The 21,987-nt window shown below is 34.0% G+C and overlaps 1 protein-coding gene across 1 annotated transcript in view; it reads right to left on the reverse strand.

Annotated features, from left to right (window-relative positions):
* Positions 1-1,153: 1,153 nt before the first annotated feature.
* HELLS (helicase, lymphoid-specific) overlaps positions 1,154-21,987 on the reverse strand; it is a 40,101-nt gene continuing 19,267 nt past the window's right edge. Inside the window, exons 8-22 of the mRNA XM_010842213.1 lie at positions 20,002-20,226; positions 19,448-19,630; positions 18,712-18,855; positions 17,798-17,994; positions 15,677-15,773; positions 14,250-14,411; positions 13,052-13,191; positions 12,819-12,957; positions 11,486-11,569; positions 11,283-11,402; positions 10,574-10,690; positions 10,110-10,269; positions 7,094-7,190; positions 6,936-7,012; positions 1,154-1,705 (exon numbers count right to left, since the gene is read on the reverse strand). Coding sequence (XP_010840515.1) covers positions 1,611-1,705; positions 6,936-7,012; positions 7,094-7,190; positions 10,110-10,269; positions 10,574-10,690; positions 11,283-11,402; positions 11,486-11,569; positions 12,819-12,957; positions 13,052-13,191; positions 14,250-14,411; positions 15,677-15,773; positions 17,798-17,994; positions 18,712-18,855; positions 19,448-19,630; positions 20,002-20,226 — 2,037 coding nt within the window. The 3' untranslated portion in view covers positions 1,154-1,610. The remainder of the gene's footprint in view (positions 1,706-6,935; positions 7,013-7,093; positions 7,191-10,109; positions 10,270-10,573; positions 10,691-11,282; positions 11,403-11,485; positions 11,570-12,818; positions 12,958-13,051; positions 13,192-14,249; positions 14,412-15,676; positions 15,774-17,797; positions 17,995-18,711; positions 18,856-19,447; positions 19,631-20,001; positions 20,227-21,987) is intronic.

Here is a 21,987-nt window from a genome sequence, read left to right on the forward strand (position 1 = left end):
AAATAAATAGCAAAGGAAACTGAGAAAGAGCCAGAGAAGTAGGAAGAACCAGACAAATTTGTCTGCTAAAAACTTGGGAACTACAGAAACTGGTTAGTGGAAATTAAACATCTATATGACATGCTTCTGAAAGATCAAGTAAATAATCTTTGAGGTCAGACTCAAAATGACTCAGAGGTCACTGGAGACTTAAAAAATCTGAACAGAATGGATTCAGGAAAAAAAAATGGAAGTGAAACAAGTCAACAGTGAATATAGACTTTTCAAGGAGTTTGCTGTAAAACAAGAAATGGGGCATTTCTGTTGGCTCTAGCTAAGACAGACTACATCCACACAGGAAAGGATACATGGGCGCAGGTGCTGGTAGGTTTCAGATGCAATGGTGGCAACATTTAGAAGTTCTTTTCTGATTATTTTCTGTGAGGATAAGGGAGCAAGACCAGAGGGAGGAAGTAGCAGAAATATGAGGACAGAGATAAACTCAAATGAAATAATCATTTGAGATGAATGTTGGAGAATGGAGTATGATGATAGTTCGTCAGAGACTGGTAAACATTTCCACTTTGAAGAAAATCCACTCTGTTGTCTGTTCTTTAGAACAGACTTTGGCTGAATATTCTCTCAAAATAGTTTTTCTTCTGAGTCCTACCTAGCTTCCATTGCCCTAAAGCAAAGAGAATCTGATCTCCATTGGAATATACATGAATATACATGGAATATACACTAAGAGTAACCACCTTCACAGAAATGTGTGCTTCAGGCAGCATTCAGTATCTCTCGTCCTCAGTTTCGCATACATACAGGGACTAAATGATTCCCACCTTGGCCTCTATGCTCCTCTGTTACGGATCCTGTGTTACTTATATTCCTAAGTCTTATTTTAACCCCTCCCTGCTATAATTTTCAGGGTCTCTTCTTTTTCTGTTCCTGTTTTGCATGGTACCCTGCCACGTCCAATTTCTAGAACCAATTTCTTCTGTCAAGAACCTGTAATTTCTTCCAAAGCCTTCTCTGCACTGACCCAGTGTCCAGTTGAAATCTTTATATATATGACATACGTGTAAAGTACTGATAAATCGAAATAGCAGTCAAGACTTTTGGTGTTATTTCACCTGAGCCATTATTTATCTGAAAAAATAATCTGATGAGATCTTATAACAAATATTTATTTGGCAAACCATTTTATAGAAATAGACCCTAAAACTCAAACCGTTCCTTATTTAAACAATGGACAGAATCATCCCAGTCTTTCCCCCATCCAAAGTCTACTCCATAACTGAAGTACCAAAAACCCATGAACTGTGCTGCTAAAAAGGAGGGTGGGGGAAAAACATTAAACTTCCACAGGAAGACTGTATAAATCTGGCAGTGGTTAAGTACACATCATCCTGTACCCAAAAGTACTACTGAACCTGAAAAATTAACTGAAAACCTAAATTTACTCTTAATATATGTATTTGCTCTTAATAAGGTTCAAAAATTATGCAATGGTACAGTTATATTATGTAAACTGATATAATCAAAGTAGAGTGAAAAATGTGGATTTTAACACCAATACAGATCACTAGATGTGAACAAGAACTTTTTGAAGACATTCTTTTAGCTCCAATTTAAAACAAACATTCAGAACTAGAATCTTCAGAATTTTCTAGTATCTTGAAAATCCCCATCTTCTCTTTAACTGGTCCTGAGGCATTCATTTGATCTAAGAGAAAAATAAATAAACAGGTATTAAAAAAAAAGTGTAAGAACTTAAAAAGAAATCTCCTTTTATTAAAACGAGAACTGGCCTCCAGGGAACAAACTGAAACACCAGTTTGCTAATCAAAATCACTTCTGCTGAATTTAAGATACACCTAGCAATAAACACCAATGTGAATTATATTCTGAGAGAGAGAGATATATATACATGTATTTTTTTTTAAAGCCCAATTATGGTTAGTTTAAAAGTAGGAATGCAAAATACCATGAAAATGTATCTTTATACTCCCATAGCTAATTTGAAATCTTTTATATTTTTGTCAACATGATAGCTATTGAAATGAAATTACTTCTGGTTTAATCTGCATTCTCGGATTTCTAAGGAGACTGAAGCATCTTTTTTTTTTTTTTTAAATTTTATTTTATTTTTAAACTTTACAATATTGTATTCGTTTTGCCAAATATCGAAATGAATCCGCCACAGGTATACCCGCGTTTCCCATCCTGAACCCTCCACCCTCCTCCCTCCCCTCCCCTCCCTCTGGGTCGTCCCAGTGCACCAGCCCCAAGCATCCAGTACCATGCATCGAACGTGGACTGGCGACTCGTTTCATACATGATATTATACACGTTTCAATGCTATTTTCCCAAATCTCCCCACTCTCTCCCTCTCCCACAGAGTCCATAAGACTGATCTATACATTGGTGTCTCTTTTGCTGTCTCGTACACAGGGTTATTGTTTCCATCTTTCTAAATTCCATATATATGCGTTAGTATACTGTATTGCTGTTTTTCTTTCTGGCTTACTTCACTCTGTATAATAGGTTCCAGTTTCATCCATCTCATTAGAACTGATTCAAATGTATTCTTTTTAATGGCTGAGTAATACTCCATTGTGTATATGTACCACTGCTTTCTTATCCATTCATCTGCTGATGGGCATCTAGGTTGCTTCCATGTCCTGGCTATTATAAACAGTGCTGCGATGAACATTGGGGTACACGTGTCTCTTTCCCTTCTGGTTTCCTCAGTGTGTATGCCCAGCAGTGGGATTGCTGGATCATAAGGCAGTTCTATTTCCAGTTTTTTAAGGAATCTCCACACTGTTCTCCATAGTGGCTGTACTAGTTTGCATTCCCACCAACAGTGCAAGAGAGTTCCCTTCTCTCCACACCCTCTCCAGCATTTATTCCTTGTAGACTTATGGATTGCAGCCATTCTGACTGGCGTGAAATGGTAGCTCACAGTGCTTTTGATTTGAATTTCTCTGATAATGAGTGATGTTGAGCATCTTTTCATGTGTTTGTTAGCCATCTGTATGTCTTCTTTGGAGAAATGTCTACTTAGTTCTTTGGCCCATTTTTTGATTGAAGCATCTTTCTATGTTCAATGGTTGTTTCTTTCATTCCTGGTAATTGTTTGCTCTTAAGTTGTTCAGTTTTCTTGATATTTATTTATGTATGGTAATCATTTCCTGTTTGCTATGTACTGCAGATATTTGTGGTTTGTCATTTACCTGTTTATGGTATTGTTTTTACAGAAGCCTTTAATAAAATCTATTAATCTGTTCATTTAGTTTGAGAGTTCTATATCCTATTTAAGAATTCTTTTCCTATCCTAAAACCCTACAGATATTTCCCTATTTTTTAAGTTAAATGTTTTGCTTTTAAAGTTTTGATGACTTAATTTATCTAGAATTTATTCTTGAATATGATGAGATTTACCATTGTTGATACTGTGCTTTGCAGATATTACATTTTTTACAAATTGAAGGTTTGCTGCAACCCTATGTTGAGCAAGCATATCAGAACCATTTTTTGCTCACTTCATGTCTGTCTTAATTTTGGTTAATTCTCACATTGTTTTAAACCCTCCACCAAAAAGATTATGACTTGCTGAAGGCTCAGATAATGGTTAGCATTTTTTTTTAGACACTGTTATTTCACACAGACTACTTTATAGTGTAGACATAACCTTCATAAGCACTGAAAAAAATTGTTTTAAATGTGTGATCTGCTTATTTCAGTGCTCTGGAACCCAGCCTGCAGTATCTGCAAGGAATAACAGGAATTTCCCCTCTCTGGTTTGAAATGACATTTATCATTTATTGATTTTTCCATGGAAGTTTGGATGACTTTCTGGATTTGCCACATCAGCAGTAAATTTATCTTATATGTTAATTCAACAGTCTTAATTATTATAATTTTTAAATTGAATCTTAGTACCTGATATCAAGTATTCCATTGTTCTTCAAAATTGTCTTGGCTCTTGGTCCTTTACCATTCCATATTAATTTTAAAAACAGCCTGTCAAAGCTCTTAAAAAAGCCATAATATTATGGATTTTAACTAGAAGATTAATGTAAGGAATACAAGTTAATCGTATCCATAAATACAGTTAAATTTGTCATGTATTCAGTCCTTCTCTTATTGTCCTTGGATGTTTCATAGCTTTTCTATAAAGGTCTTAAAGAAATTATTATATTTAATTCTAGGTATGTTAGTTTAGTAGCTGTTGTAAACATCTATTTTCTAAATAATTACTGCTAATACATATACTATTAATTTATAGCCAACTTTTTGAATTCTAACTTTTAGATTCCCTCAGATTTTCTATGGAGATAATTATACCACCTGCAAAAGCAGTATAATGAAACTAATTATTCCTATTTTTATTATCTTATAGCATTAGTTAAGACTTTCCTGTACACTGCATTATGTTTTATAATGTACAGTGGGAGTGACAGCTGTTACACTCAACTGTTCTTGATTTTCATAGTAATTTACTAAATGAATGCATTTTTTCAGATTAAGAACATTTTCTTTATCATATTTAAGAATTATGAGGTTGATTATGATGGTACGTCAAGTGGGTTTTCAGAATCTAGTTCTTTTTTATTCAGTTAATGTCAATTAATAGTTTCAGATGTTACCCTGTCCTTGTATGCCTTCTATGCTGCTGCTGTTTATTTGAGAATATATTTAAGATTTGGCCATAATGGTTTATCTTTATCTCATTTTTCCTGTACTATATGAAAATTAAAATTCACATAAACATGCAAAGAACTCAGAACAGCTAAAACCAACTTGAAAAAGAGGAACAAAACTGGAGGATTCACTCTTCACAATTTCAAAACTCACCATGAAACAAAAATCAAGACTGTGGTACTGGCACAGGATTAACAAACAGATGAATAGGAGTAGGAGAGAACTGAGAGTATAGAAAAAACCCTTCACATTTATGATCAACAGATTTCCAACCAAGGTGCCAAAGCAATTCAAAAGGGAAAGAATAATCTTCAATAAATTGTGCAGAGACAGTTTTTTTGGACAACGTGCAAAAAAATGAATTAAGACCCTTACCTTATACCCTACATAAAATTTAACTCAAATATGAGACTATAAAACATCAGACTTCCCTAGTGGTCCAGTGATTAAGGCTCCACACAACAGTGCAAGGGGTGTGGTTTAGTCCCCGGTCAGGAAACCAGATCCCACATGCCATGTGGTGTGGCCAAAAAATTTTTTTTAGTTAAAAAGAAGGAAAAAAAAAAATCACAACTTTACTAGGCAAAGATTAGATACAACACCAAAATTGTGAGTAATAACAATAAAAAGATAAATGTAACTTCATCAAAATTTTTCCTTCTGCTCTTTAAGAGACACAAAGGAAGTACAAAGATAAACTACAGACTGGGAGAAAATATGTGCAAAGCACGTATCTGATAAAGGATTTGCGTCCAGAATATATAAAGAATTCTCTCAATTCAGTAAGATGACAAATTTTAGAAGAGCTATTTGAAACTAAGTTGAAGATATCATGACGCTATACCCCGTGGTGTGCTGGTGTTTAACAACAGACTCCCTATTCCCCAAAAAGGGCTGTAGTTTACCTTTTTCTGTTTCTATGCCTGCCATCACCAATAGCAAGCTACTAATGTAACACTGCTAAACACAATTAGGAAAAGATACCATTATTTATTTCCACTCTGGAGATATAATATACATAAATAATCAAAAGCATAGATACCCATGGTACAGAATGAGTAGGAAAGGATGAGTTTTAAATATTTATTTGTATTCAAAATAACTTATGATCACCATTTGTAGGCATCAACTCATTATTCTTACAATTTATACATAAAAGAAGCAATTTATCTTGCAGCCCTGTGGACTGCAGCCAGCCAGGCTCCCCCATAGGATTTTCCAGGTAAGATTACTAGAGTGGGTTGCCATTTCCTTCTCCAGGAGATCTTCCTGACCCAGGGATCAAACCCGGGTCTCCTGTACTACAGGCAGATTCTTTACCAACTGACTTACCAGGGAAGCCCTATCTTGCTTTATGTAGATTGTATCTCAGAGTAACCAAATAATTTATACGGGAAAGTTATAATAGACTAATTCCAGCTAATAAAGCAATGACAGAATAAGAAAATCAGCATTTTGTAATGCTCAAAAAAATGGTTCTAAACCATAATAAATAAATGCTAAAAAGTCAGGTTAAATAGAAGAACAGAACACTAAATGAGAATCAGCCTGAATCAGCTGATTAATCTTAATCTTAGCTAACTAAAAATAAGAAACCCAGACATGAAGCATCTCTTTATATGATTTAAAATGAGAACAAAGCACTGGTATTCCTAAAATACAGAACTTGGATCTTATTAAGCCAGTAGAGTTATTTTCACAGCTATTTGCCACTTCACAGAAAATAAGTAGATTGAGGAACAAGTCAAAGAACAATGATAGGAAGAAGTTGGTCAATTCTGGAATGCAGGTCGTTTCACTGAAATAACCCAGTTTCTCCAACAAATCGACAGCATGGAATAACAAAAGTGAGGAGGAAAGTGATAGAGAAGAAAAAAGATAGCAAGAACAATGGAATTTGGATCCTGATTCAAACTGTAAAAAGACTGGGACAAGTGGAAAAATTTGGATATGAACTGGGTATTAGCTGCTATTAAAGTTTTAGGGCCAATTCTCTCAAGTGTAATAATGACATAGTGACGATATTTAAAAACATGTTCTTCTCAATAAAAGATGCCTAAAAGTGGCTATGGCATAAATTTAACATTCTGATTGAAGAAAATGGCAATGAAACAAAATTGGCTAAATGTTGTAAACTATTAGGGCAGAATGCGTTATACACAGGGGTATATTGTACTTCTCTCTACTTACGTATATGTTTCAAAGTTTCCATAGAAATAGTAAGTAAAACCATAAGAGATACTTACCAAGAAGATCACTTCGATCTAACAGCAACTCCAGATCTTTATCACTAATGACTTTCTCTCTTGATCCTTTTACTTCCCTATAGGAAAACAAAATATTCAGGTCTATAGGATAAATCAAAACTATGAATTATATTTTTCTAAAGTAAAAACAACCTCACCTTTCATAATCTCTTGATTTTAATAATTCCATTAATTCCTTAGGGTCTAAAAAGTTCTTAGATTGATTTAATCCAGATTGACCACCTTTGAAATGATCTGGAAAAAATTTACAAAAAATTAAAAACACTCAAAATTGCTTTTAAAACCAAAATATAACACATTACAAACCAATCAGAATACCCTACATTAAATAAAAAGGACAGACAAACCCAGTGTTGGTAAAAAAAGAAAAGCAATTGCAGTTCTCATACTTTGCAGGTGGGAGTAAAACGGTATGTCCACTTGGGAAAAGTCTGGTAGTTTTCTGTAGGTAAACATATACCCACCCGAAGACAAAGCACAAATAAATACGTATGTTCATTAATAGTTGTAACAAAAGGACCTTATTCGTAAGAACCAAAATCTGTAAACCAAACATCAATCAACAAAAGAATGGATTAATTATTTTGCAGTTAAAAAAAAATCACAATCTTCTAACACAACAACAGAGATGAATCTCAAAATACATCATATATAAGTAGCTTAGGCAAAAGAAGAATATGTACAAATGAATCCAGTGTGAAGTTAAAGGAAAAACTAACCCATGTGACAAAAACTGGAATAGTGACTGCCTTCTAGTAAGGAGCAAGAGTCTGGGAAATACTGGAAAGGGAAACTTTCTTGGAAAACAGAAATGTTACCTTGATATGGATGACAATTATTTGAGTATAACTTGTTGGAGGCATCAAGCCATACACTTAGCTTGGGATTTTACTGTATGTGTATTACACCTCAATAAAATATTGCTAGCATTTAAAAAATTATTTTCACCTTGTTCTCAGAAATTAATCTCTAAAATTACTAAAAATAAAACTTGGGAAAATAAAACTATAAACTGTACCTAATTTAAAATCCCCTGGTAGCTTAGCTGGTAAAGAATCCACCTGCAATGCAGGAGACCCCGGTTTGATTTCTGGGTTGGGAAGTTCCCCTCGAGAAGGGATAGGCTACCCACTCCAGTATTCTTGGGCTTCCCTGGTGGCTCAGTTGGTAAAGAATTCACCAATAATGAGGGAGACCTGGGTTCGATCCCTTGGTTGGGAAGGTCCCCTGGAGGAGGGCGTGGGAACCCATCCAGTATTCTTGCCTGGAGAATCCCCATGAACAGAGGAACCTAGCCTGTACAGTTCATGGGGTCACAAAAAATCGGACAAAGCTGAGCAACTAAAGCACACAGCACACACCATTTAAACCAAATTCAATAAACAAAATACAATTTATTTCATCATTCAAATCCCTAAAAGCAGCATAGGTGAAAAAACTTTAATCTGCACAAAATCTTACTTGGATCAAGCACCTTCTTCCTTCAATAGAAATTCTAACTACAATCTGAATGCTCCATCAAGTCAAATTAAAGATGTCTAAAACCTAACCCATTATTTCTCTCAAAATCAAATACAATGGAGAAAGTTTTTGTGAGTAGAAAAGCAGCATAAATTGTTAGTGATTTTCAACATTATTATGATTTCTCTATGCTTCAAAATGTACATAAGATGATTTTCAATTTTTTGTAAGGCAGCCACCAAGTAAGTCATTTGCCCAAAGAGAATTTTATTTTCAAGGACTCTCAGGGAACAGAACATAAAATGCCAATGCCTCACCCACACCACTTTCCCTATTTCTCAGAATCTTTTCTAGATAAAAAATTGCTGTGTTTTTAATATTCTATTATTAAAACTATGAAAAGGGTATACTGGAATCAAATATTTTTTAAATAGTGGGGGCTCGGCAAAGTAAGGAATTTTATTGTAGCACTACTTCAATATTCCTTTAATCTTCTTTTTTTAAATTGGAGTATAGACTCAGAGGTTAAAGCATCTGCCTCCAATGCGGGAGACCCGGGTTCAATCCCTGGGTTGGGAAGATCCCCTGGAGAAGGAAATGGTAACCCACTCCAGTATTCTTGGCTGGAGAATCCATGGATGGAGAAGCCTGGTGGGCTACAGTCCCCGGGGTCGCAAAGAGTCAGACATGACTGAGCGATTTCAATTATCAATTATTAAAGTTACTTTATAATGTTGTGTTAGTTTTTGCTGTACAGCAAGGTCAATCAGCTGTATGTATACATATATCCCCCCTTTTTTGGATTTCCTTCCCATTTAGGGTACCACATAGCACTAAGTAGAGTTCCCAGAGTTAGACAGTCAGTTCTCATTAGTTACCTATATACATAATAGTGTATATATGTCAGTCCTAATCTCTTAATCCATCCCATCCTGTAAGATAGTTACAGAAAAACCAGAATGAACTCTTTGGCCAACACAATACCATATGATCCAGCAATTCTATTCCTGGGTATGTATCTGAAGAAAACAAAAATACTAATTTGAAAAGATGCATGCATCCCAATGTTCATAGGAACATTATTTATGATAGCCAAGTATGGAAGCAACCGAAGTGTTCAACTGATGAATGGATAAGGAAGGGTACAAAATGGAGTATCAGTTATCATAAAAAAAAAGAAATTCTGCCATTTGAAGCATGGATGAACCTAGAGGGTATTATGATTAGTGAAAAAGGACAGAAAGACAAATACTGTATGCTAAAACTTACATGTGGAATCCAAAAAATCAAACAAGAAAACAGACTCACAGATATAGAGAACCAGTGGTTAGTGGGGACAAGGGAAGGGGCAGTAAAGTCACTATTTTTCAGTAACTTTAAATGGAGTAAAATATATAAAAATTGTGAATTACTATGCTATATACCTGAAACATAATATTAGAAATCAACTATACTTCAATAAAACTTTTTTTTAATGAAAAAAGAGAATAATCAATAACATCATGTCAAAGCTCCATGACAGACTTCAGACTTTAAGATAAGATACTTTAAAAGTACATATAGCTTCAAATTCCCCACTGCCTATTTAAATCCTACACTGATTTCTTTTATAAAGAAAGTTAACAACAACAACAAAACTCACAACACACAATAGACAACTGAAGCAAAAAAGTACTACAAAATATTATTTACTTTTGTGGATGATCAACTTTTCCAGTTTTCTTTTAGCAGCTGCTCTTTCCACAATTTTCTGATCAATAGTATTTGCTGTAACAAGACGATATACAACAACTGGCCTTGTCTGACCAATTCTATGACATCTATCCTGGGCCTGAAGATCAGACTGGGGGTTCTTAAAAGTTAAAAAGAAAAACATTTAACAGTTTAAGGTTAAAATTAGTTAAACTCATACTACGTGGGTAGAGTCAATAGGATGATCCAACCAGAATCTTTTAAACAGTGCCTTAACTCAATTTAGGCTTCTAAGCGTTACTTCGGTAATAAAATACGTTTAAGTCTTTACACACAGAACACTTCACAAAGCAATGATTCTCATCTTATAGTGGATATGTTTTCAAAACAGGTAAATGAAATTGCAAAATATACAATGAAAGATTAGAATGGAAATACAATCTACTGCTACATTTCCAACTTACCCAATCACTATCATAAATGATAACAGTATCTGCTGCAGTCAAATTAATGCCCAGGCCACCAGCTCGGGTACTCACTAAAAAGATAAACACATCTGGATCTGTGTTGAAGCTGTGTATCTAAAAGCAAAAGGGATGTAAACATAAGGAATTAAGAAAGAAACTGTTCCTTCCTGGAATGTGGATAAAACTGACTAGTAAGTAGCTACCTTATCACCATCTGTTTATCAGCAAAGGAGGGGGAAGGCAGTGGTGTGCCATGGGATATAATAAGCCAGCATTCTTCAAGCTGGGTATAGTTCTCAAGCATCTACAGGACTTCTGATGTGGGATAAATAAATACTGACAGCCCCTGAAGCAACTTAGCAGTAGCAGCAGAAGCCATAAAGTTGAAAAGACCAATTTGGTGGAAAAGAGATAAAACTATCAGATTCATCTCCCATGAAACGAAATAATCATGCCTATCGCCCAGGTTGTGGTAATAAGCCAGAGGTCCTAAGATGTAAGTCTTTTTATTTTTATTTTTTGGTTGTGCCACAGGGCATGTGGGATCCCAGTTGCTCAGCCAAAGACCCAACCTTGTGCCCTCTGCAGCAGAAGCACAGTCTTAACCACTGCACCACCAGGAAGTCCCTAGGTCTATTGACCATTACTTCAGAAATCAAGAAAGAAGTTACAAAGAATTAAGTATGTATGACATAAGCAGTCTTACATTTTTTTCTCTCTCTGAATATGACATGGATCCATCAAGCCTACTAAAGTTGAAATTTCTAAAGTGACAGTAATCCATCAAAATGTCCAACATTCTTGTCATTTGTGAAAAAAGCAGCACCTGAAATTTAAATATACTTTAGTATCTATACTTACTAACAAAAAATAATTATATAGCCAAAAACCCAATCAAAAGTATCACACCTTGTGACCTCTGGTTTTTAGTTCTGGCAGCATTCGATCCAAAATTAAGAATTTCCCAGAATTTGTTACCAGCTCTTCATCAACCTTGAGCAAAGAAAGGAAAAAAAAAACAAAAAAACAAAAAACAGAAAAAAATAGTCACAAGTAATAATCTGTTTTTGTCAAAATAAAAACCATGTTTACAGGTTTAAGTTTTCAAAGACAAATAAGTCCCACCTTTTAAACCAACTTTGTTATTTGATTTTTATCAGGAGATAGTTCTCAAGGAAAGATATACTCTAGAATTTAAAATCAACAATCTCACAAAATACAAACTATAGTTTAAAATCTATCCTCCCCACCCCTCACCCCAAAAGTCTGTATAATAAAACATTAAATTCAACTTAATGTTGAGGTTTATTCTTTATAACTGAGTACACTTTCAACCAAATGTGTATGAAAGTCACTGCCAAAATTCTTAGAAGAAATGAAAGAAAGTGTAAGAGCTTGTAAGTAACCTAAGTATCAAAGATGAAATTAATCTGATGAAACACCAATACCCTCCAGAGATTATCTTCTTCCTTGTTCAATGAAAAGCTTTAAAGCAGTCGTTCTTAATTGGGGCAAATTTGCCCTCCACCCCAGGGTATACTGGGCAGTGCCTGAAATATACTTGAGGTTGACACAGCCGGGAGAGGGGAATTATGTGGCATCTGGTGGCTAAAGGCTACGGATGCTGGACAACAAGACAGTATCTCCTTAACAAAGAATTATCTGGCCCCAAATATCAATATGCCAAGGATGAGGAACTTACTCTAAAATAGGGTTATTTAGAGTCACTGAGAACAGATGTCACTTAATATATGTTGTCTTCCCATCAACCACCCAAGAGACCAATTTCATTCATTTGATCTGGGAGTCTGCAACTCAACATCAACCTTTTGTTCTGTTTTGTGGCTACTTGTTGAAATTTAAGCAATGAGCCGTCAGACTGACTGACAAGCTGAATGCTAACTAAAGGAATACTGAAAAGGTGACAATAACCTCTAAAACAGACAGTAAGTAAAACATGGAGTAGAAGCCAACTGGTTACTAAAAAGACTTATATTTCTAATGTCACTCTAAATTTAGGGGGATTCTTAGCTATTTATATAAAACATATAAATAAAATATTAGCTTACATATAGAAAATAACCTTTATCTGGAGGTAGAAGACTATCATCTCTACTTACTAAAAGGATTACAATCTTCATGACAAACAGCAAAGTATTTACTGCAAATAATAACAAAATGACACTTTTACACGACATAAAAAGTCAGAAATCAAAATAGTATATTATTAAATAGTATTTACCTTAAACTCTTGTGTAACTGGATCTATAGGGTACTCAATCAAATATGGATGGTTACAGCATTTTCGAAGTAGCATCATTATATTCTGCAACTTCAGATTAACTTCAGATTCTATAGGGACACTTGTTTCCACAATAGTTCTGCCCAAAATGTATAATCCATGAATACAAGAAATTAAAAAAAAAAAATACAGTTTAAAGAATACTTTTAAAAAATCTATTTTTAAACTCACACCTTTCTCGGTCTACCTCTGGCTGTATTTGGCTGATCAGTTTTTCTAATTCATTAGGGAAATCATCTATTTTGCTGTAATCTACTGACTTTCTAGTTCGGCGTTTTGGTCGTCCAGTGGGACTCAGCTCAACTGTTTCTTTCTGTAATAGAATAAATTAAAGAAATAAGTTTAAAAAGCATACCCTTAAATTCTATATGTACGTATATACAAAGTAGGGCATAATATTTTTATGCATGAAGTGTTTTAAGATACTAAAAAAAAACTTCTGTCTTTCATCACTGAGTTTCATAATTTTCAAAGGTACAAAACCAAAGATCCATAAACTATAGCCAAATGTAAATGTCTTCCTGTGAGATTTCATTATTTTAACACTGATGCCCATATCTACTTTCAGAGTTAATGCATTCATATCACAATGGAAAAAAATGATAGATAAAACTTCTGAATTTATATAAAGGAATGTAATAGGTTTGGGCTGAAATAAAACCCTGTGTATCATTACAGAGGGTACTTCTTTGGATTGGTATAATACAGCAATGAAATTCCTCCCAATAGACAACTAGTTTAATTGTCTAACAGCTAAAAAGCCAGAGATTCCTTCAATTAAAATAAAAATGGTCTAATAACTGTACAAAACAAAGATGCATAACCCTAAGTGCTTTAAAAAGAAAGACATAGGTCCATGGCAAACAGTCAAAAATCTGGACATCTTAAAATTTGAGGGTCTCCTGATCTCCAGTTGTAAGATAATCACATTCCAATTCAATTTCTTATAATATGATGGCTGACTAAAAGAGATGTTTCTTTCAGATAGAGGATTTTATTAAAGTTTTTGGCTACCACCAATCTCCTGTAAAGGGATTATATATTTGAGGTGACTGGTCTAGTTGGCAAGCCTTAGTATACTGTGTGCTTGTTCAAATTTATTTTCAAGTTCATCCCCACACAGTATTTCAGATGACTATAGAGCAGTTATTGCAGAAACCATCACCTGAACTTTAGACAGTTTTTGCTATTGGCCCGATGCCTTATACTCCAATTAGAAATTCACCCTCAACAAGTCATGAAAACAGGTAATGAGCCTTATTGTAAAAAGTCATGAAAACAGGCGATGAGCCTTATATTAAGACTGAAATGAACCATGAAAATTTTCTATGCCAACTGTCATTTACAGGTTATTTCAAGTCCACACTCTACCTCACTGGATCCAAACATGTTTGCAATTGTACGGTTCACAATGGCTGTGTAAAAGATCTCTTGTTTCTTTGAAAGTGGTGCATAAACAACTACTTCTCGTTTAGGAGGAACTTCAAGGGCAACATCAGATTTTAGTCTTCTCAGTAAGAAAGGTGTTAAAATCTAAAATTTAAACACGAATAAATTTATGTAAATATTAAACATTTCTGTATTTTCAAGGAATACTCTCCCAAATACCATTTTATCCCTTCTTCCTTTCTTCCTATATGAAACTATCACATCTCAAAAAGTGATATAAAATATCTCCGAGAAATTTTCTGGACCAGACCACCACATGATAAACTCACAGTGTTTATCTGTTATAGTTCACAACTTATTATTTTACAAAAATTTTAGTATAACTTGAATATTTTAAAAAGCAAAAATAAGATGGTATCTATACTTCTTAGGGATAAAGTTATAGGCCATATTTTTTTAAAGTGAGGTTTTGAATTAGTAAAAAACCAAAAACAACTGACCCAGAAAAGTAGACATGAAAAGTTTCCTTCTGTAAGTTTTAAAACTTCAGACTTAAAATTATTCTTTCATCAGCTGTGATGACAAGAGATTTCCACATTTTAAAAACAAAAGAGAAGCAATAATTACACCATTATTAAACTGTTTAGGTGTTTAAAAGAAAAACTATATATTCTTTACAGCCTTATCTTAAAATTTACATATAGAAAGTTCATTTTTAGGGCTCTGTACTTAAGTACTTCACAGGTATAGAGCCAAGCACAGCGAGGCTTTAATTTAGCCAGAGACAGAACATTACCAGTAGGTTAAGAAAAAAGTATCTGTAGGCAGCAGTTCAGAAACAAATACACCTACATGCAATTATCAGGAAAAAAATTCATGATTTGGGATATTATTTTTAGTTTTGATTTCTGTACTGTCTTACTTCAAAGTCATAAAACTTTTTCAGAAAGATTTTGAATAAAATTGTCAAAGCACAATTGAGAAAAAATGCAGGCCCACATAAGAAACTACGAGACTTTTGAAAGACTGTGTTTGTTTAAAGACAGATAGGATAGATAGAATCTGTATGAAATGGCAGAATGGATCACACAGTTTGTAAGTAAATTACGCAACTATTATTGGTAAACACTGCATAAAAATCACTTATTTTTATTTTGGGCTGACAAACATGTATATAACCATCAGGGATAAAATGAGTATACGTGGAAACAACAACAGTTTGAAAATGCCCTTTAGTGCTGCTGTCACACCATGAGACCTCAGGGAGAGGGGAAAGGACAGGAGGGGAAGTTAAACTGGGGTGCAGGATGCCCATTTTTCAAAATCTACAACAGGTTGTATATGTAATTTCTAAGGTGTCTCTTTTATTCTGTGAGTCTATAGTAAGCAGAATAAGAAAATCAAAAAACCTGATGCAGCATATGTAATACATTCTGTTCTCTCTCTTTAGCAATAATATCTTCAGCAGTTTCAGAAAGACTAGTGATATCAAACCAAGATTCAAAGCTGTAAAAGAAAAAATTATAAGTTAACCTATCAACATAAATCAATTATATTAATACATTTTTACATTTTAAACTTTATATTAATCTGTATATTATGAAGCAGCATTTTCCCAAAGGGAACATTTTTTCTGATTTATAAATATATTATCTTACAATAGTATTTACACCAAATAAATATTAAGGTACATTTTTCTCCCTCTTTCTTTAAAGGCAGACTTCATTTGGATATGTCTGGAGTCCTAGAAGCTTGCCTACCCCATGTTCTCCTACAAATGGACCTTGAGACAGGTCCACCTCTACTGGGAAACGTCCTCTTCCACCAAATATGCAGCTCCAGGAAGAACGCACATATCTCATGGGAGGAAAGGGACACTGGCCTTTCGATTGTCAAATCCACCCTAGCCATCAGGGGGATGACAGACGTCACAGCCATATCACCCTCACATCCTAAGATACACATTTTATGAAACATTTTAATAAAGTTATAGAAATAAAAACTGTCTCTGAACATCAAGGGCATATGACTCTATTTTGGTAAAAATGTGACCCACTACAATGTTTTAGGATTCAACATATATGAATGCCAATAATGATTTCTATTAATATCCTTAAGTTCTTCATAATGTAAAACAAAACAAAACCCTATTAACATGAACTATTAAATATAAGTATGTTTGCACTAATATTGTCAGTAAATACAATTAGGGAAAATGCTAATAACAGTAGTTAGACCAGATATTCCCAAAATTTCATCACCTGAGGTACATTTTATGAATACAGATTCCCAGCTCCTACCTCAGTGTTCTAACTAAGCAGAAATACACAGGACCTGGAAATCTCTTTCAATAAATGTTCCCTAAGACACCTTGGCCTTGGGCTAACATCCTGTTACCCAAGGAGGAACACGTTCTCAAAAATATTAAGTTACTTTCCCATATAAAATTAACATTCTTACTTCATTGATGCCAAAGTATAAATCAGTTATTTTGCCTATTTTTAATGTCTGATAAGACTATTTACTTTTTGATCCTGAGCATACTGATTTTCTGAAAACTATGTTTATACTTTGTTCTTTTATGCTATATGCTTCAAATACAGCTTCTAGAATAAAAAACATGAGGGCGAAACTGAGAGACCTTGGTTATATTTTCGAGTCTGGCATTAACTAGTTATATTTTTAATAATTTGACACTTGGGTTTTCTTATCTGTGAGGGGATGTATTCAACCTCTCTATCCCTTGTTTGTAAGAATATAATGAGAAAAATCCATATGAAAGTGAAAGTTAAGACAATAAGGAACATTATAAAAATATTTTAAGGCAGAGAATTCCCAGGAAGTCCAGTGGTTAAGACATTGGGAGCGTTCACTGCCACGGATGCAGGTTCAATCCCTGGATGGGGTGTTAGAATCCCACAAATCATGAGCCATAGTCAAAAAAATAAAAAAAAATAAAAACTAAGCAGTATAAAAGTTTTCCTTTAATCAATACAATAAAAACTTTAAAATTAACTGTTTCATTTATCTCTTCTCATAATTTGTGTCAAAAGTAGGACTTACTAGGGGAGGGGGATTTGGAGGAAGATGGTTAAAAAGTACAAACTTCCAGTTATAAAATAAACACTAGGGATATGATATACAACATGACAACCATAGCTAATAAGGCTTTATGACACATAAAGTCGTTAAGAGAATAGATCTTACGAGTTCTCATCACAAGGAGGAAAACTTTTTCTTTTTATTCTATCTATTTGAGATGATGGATTTTAATTAAACCTATTGTGGTAATCACTTCACAATATATGTAAATCAAACCATCATACTGTACATCTTAAATTTATACAGTAATGTATATCAATTATTTTTCAATAAAACTAGAAAAAAATAGAGAATATATATACTACAAAGAACTAGCCAAAAGCTATTATTAAAGTCCAGCTACCTAGAAGAAAGAAATTAATCTATGAACACAGATTTTGAGACTTTTAGAAAAACACAGGCAATAATTAAATAACTGGCTTACCTACCTTTTCAAGTCATCAAATACATCTGGCAGCAAAAAGTTTAGCAATGACCAAAGCTCTGATAAATTGTTCTGCAAAGGAGTACCAGTCAAAAGAAGTTTGTTATCCGCATTGAATCGTTTTAACTCCCTAATTAGGCGGCACTTCATGTTCTTAATTCTGTGTCCTTCATCCACTATTAAGTATTTCCAATAGCAATTCTAGAAAAGGAATTCAGGGGAAACATTTTATACGATGGTCTCACAATTTCTCCTAAAAGCAATTGTAAAAACAAAACCACTTTATTAGGAATGAATGTCCAATTTTATTGAATGGTATTTCTGTATCTATTGAGATAATCATGTTTTCCTCTGATCTACTAAGAGAGTAAGTTAGATTTTCTGAAACTATACTTGTATTCCTAACAGTCCTCACTTGGTCTTGAACTAATAAAGTCCACCTGCTGTTATGTATTTAAGAATTTTCCATTCACATTCTTTAGGCAAAGTAGTCTGTAGTTTTCCTTTCTAATGCTTTGTCAAGTTTTAATTAGTGTTATCCTGGAGTCCTAAAAAAGGAACTGAAAGACTTTGTTAGTTCTATATGCTCTGAAACATTAAATGGCAGTAGAATTTTCATCATAGCCAAAAAAATAAAAAAAAATAAAAAAAAAAAAAAAGGAAAAGAGATAAAAATTATTTAAATGGTGTTGTGGCTACCAAGATTTAAGTGCCAAAGGCTTTAATTTTCCTGTTACAGACTACAATCTTCATCTCAATCTTTTGGTTAATATAAACCTCTAGGTTCTAAAGGAATATACCCAATGTAATCTATTCCATTAGAAAAAAAAAAAATTGAACCAATGCTACTGGAAGGTGATATAAATTTTCAGAAATGTGATTTATGGATTACAAAGACTCCAGTAAGACCATTCGTACCTGTAATGTAGTTCGGTCTCTCATGGCTATCTCAAATGAAGTGATCACCACAGGATGAATCTGTAGTGTCCCTTTCCGTTCGTGAATATGCTTTACCAATATCCGACGCTCTTGCTGGGTCCCGTGATATAACATAGTAGGAATCTAAAATATTTTATTAGATTGATTGGTAACAAACTTTAGAACAAAATATAAATAACAACAATTTGGAAAATATGAAGTTAAACATTTCTGAGAGAAAAAACATAATTTAACTTTAGTTCTATCTTTCTATAATAAAATAGTCAACCAATTTTAACTGCTGGGCTACAGTGGGAGGATAAAAAGGGCCACAAAAACAAATCAAGTGTAAAGTGAAAGAAATGGCAAAGTTATTTCTGGAATGTGTACTTCTCCTAAGGCAAGGATGTGGCTAAAACACATATGGAAGGAAAACATTATAATAAGGATGAATAGAATTAAAAAATAAATTCTACCAAGGTCTGTCTCAGGTGGGTCAAAGTATTCAATGCACTACAAATCACCCAGGGATATGTCAGGCAAGATTTCTGAGATTACTAATACGTATTCTATATAAACTTACAGAAGGTATTGCTGATATTGAAAGATAGGTTAAATAAGATGTAGACACAGAAATCAACATAATTGTAATAAGAGATCTATAACTTAATTCGGGCAACAAAATAATAAAATATTTGTAATGATAATATATTTAACAAAAGGAAGCATGTCTTACTTCTGGTGTAAATCTTTTGAATTCAGCCATCCAGTTAGGAAGTGTAGACAAAGGGCCACAGACGAGAAAAGGTCCAGGTACACCTCTCTGAATCATCAATGCAATTGTAGCAATGCACTGAACTGTCTTCCCCAATCCCATTTCATCTGCTAAAATACCGTTAATTCCATTTTCCCAAAGCATCTGGACAAAAATAACATACACTCTATTTGAATGCTGATATAAACATCTATTGAATCAGCAGTTTATTTCTTCCTTTAATCCAAAGAGGATAATTATGATGAGACTGACATATTCACACTTTAAGTTATAAAAACACTGTGTGAACTCGGTTTCCAAAGCCATAAAAATGTTGGTAGCCTTGAATAAGATAAATTTTCACTTTCAAAAACTTACTCTGGGTAAATAAATTAGAAAATAAGTATTTATACAGCAATACATGTCTTATATATAATAGTGAAACACAGGAGGAACAGCTCAAGTTGTGTTATATCATATTAATAGGTTATTAAATAGTGAAACAATATCTTGAATCAAAATTGAGGCTGTATTACCCTAAGCCATTCCATGCCTTCCACTTGGTACCACCGCATCACTCCTCCCGTGAAGTGTTTTGGTTGCTGAAAGGGTACTGGCTGTCCGTTACATTTCCGAACAGGGTCAAAAAAGAATTTCGTATTTTGCCTAACCGTTTGAGATAATCTATCTTTAATTTTACTATTTGAATCTTTATTTTTCTGAAGATCTTCTACACACATATTAGAAGAGGAGCTCTCATCCTGTAAAGAAAAAAGTTCAGATAAAAGTTTAATACATAATTATGCTTCTACCCTCCATTAATCAGAAAATGTAACTACTAATCAAAATTGCAGTAACATAATGAACTGTGCTGTTGGAGAAGACTCTTGAGAGTCCCCTGGACTGCAAGGAGATCCAACCAGTCCATCCTAAAGGAGATCAGTCCTGGGTGTTCCCTGGAAGGACTGATGCTGAAGCTGAAACTCCAATACTTCGGCCACCTCATGAAAAGAGTTGACTCATTGGAAAAGACTGATGCTGGGAAGGATTGGGGGCAGGAGAAGGGGACGACAGAGGATGAGATGGCTGGATGGCATCACTGACTCGATGGACATGAGTGTGGGTGAACTCCGGGAGTTGGTGATGGACAGGGAGGCCTGGCGTGCTGCGATTCATGGGGTCGCAAAGAGTCGGACGTGACTGAGCAACTGAACTGAACTGAATCACTGTGAAGATCATTTCACATGTTGAATAAAAATCTATAGTTAGTTCCGTTCAAGAATATAAAATTTTTTTACTTTCTGTAAGTAATTACCTTCACTGCAGGGAAAGGGACAAAGTAAATATAGTTTAAAACTGTATCAAACTTAAAGAGTGTCAATTTATCTGTGACACAGCACCAATTTATGACCAAAGGTAGACTTCATTGGTTAGCTATGACCAAATTCCATTTTAAGAATATGAAAACAAGGATTAAGTCAATTCAAATGAAGTCCTATAAATGATGCCAACAACTGAATATTCAACTGGAAATATAGGAAGCTTGAGTTTCACCACTCCATACATAAAATCTATGATGAAATGATATACCTAAACATCAAACCAAGAACCATAAAGCTTTCAGAAGAAAACAGAGAATAACCTTGTGAAAATTTATCACAAGGTTTGTGTTTGGTTCTTGGTTTGATGTTTAGGTATATCATTTCATCATAGATTTTATGTATGGAGTGGTGAAACTTGTGATAAATTTTCACAAGGTTATCACAAACCTTGATAACCTTGTGATAGACAAATACTTCTTATACAAGACAAAAAGAGTACTAACCATCAAAAGAAAAAAAGTAATGATTTGGACTATTACAAAATTTAAAGTTTTCTGCTTATTAAAAGATATCACTAAAAAAAGATATCATTAAGAAATTGAGTAAGCAAGCCAGGAACAGAAAGAAAATACAGTATATGTATCTGACAACAATCAGAACTCATGTATCAACAAAAATGCAAATAACCCAATAACTGGGCAAAAGATATAAACAGAAACTTTACAAAAGAAAACACATTAACAGCCATTACAAACACAAAAATTAACTCTACATTAGTAATTAAGAAAATACAAAATAAAACTACATGAAATTCATTTCACGGCTAAGGTTAAAAAGACTAACGACATGAAATGCTGGCAATGATATGAATTCAAACTCCTATACAGTACTAATGGAGAGTCAGGAAGCAACAGTTAGAACTGGACATGGAACAACAGACTGCTTCCAAATAGGAAAAGGAGTATGTCAAGGCTGTATATTGTCGCCCTAATTATTTAACTTATATGCAAAGTACATCATGAGAAACGCTGGGCTGGAGGAAGCACAAGCTGGAATCAAGACTGCTGGGAGAAATATCAATAACCTCAGATATGCAGATGACACTACCCTTATGGCAGAAAGTGAAGAACTAAAGAGCCTTTTGATGAAAATGAAAGAGGAGAGTGAAAAAGTTGGCTTAAAGCTCAACATTCAGAAAAC

Source organism: Bison bison, unplaced genomic scaffold (assembly GCF_000754665.1).
Source record: "Bison bison bison isolate TAMUID 2011002044 unplaced genomic scaffold, Bison_UMD1.0 scf7180017864172, whole genome shotgun sequence".
Taxonomy (NCBI): domain Eukaryota; kingdom Metazoa; phylum Chordata; class Mammalia; order Artiodactyla; family Bovidae; genus Bison; species Bison bison.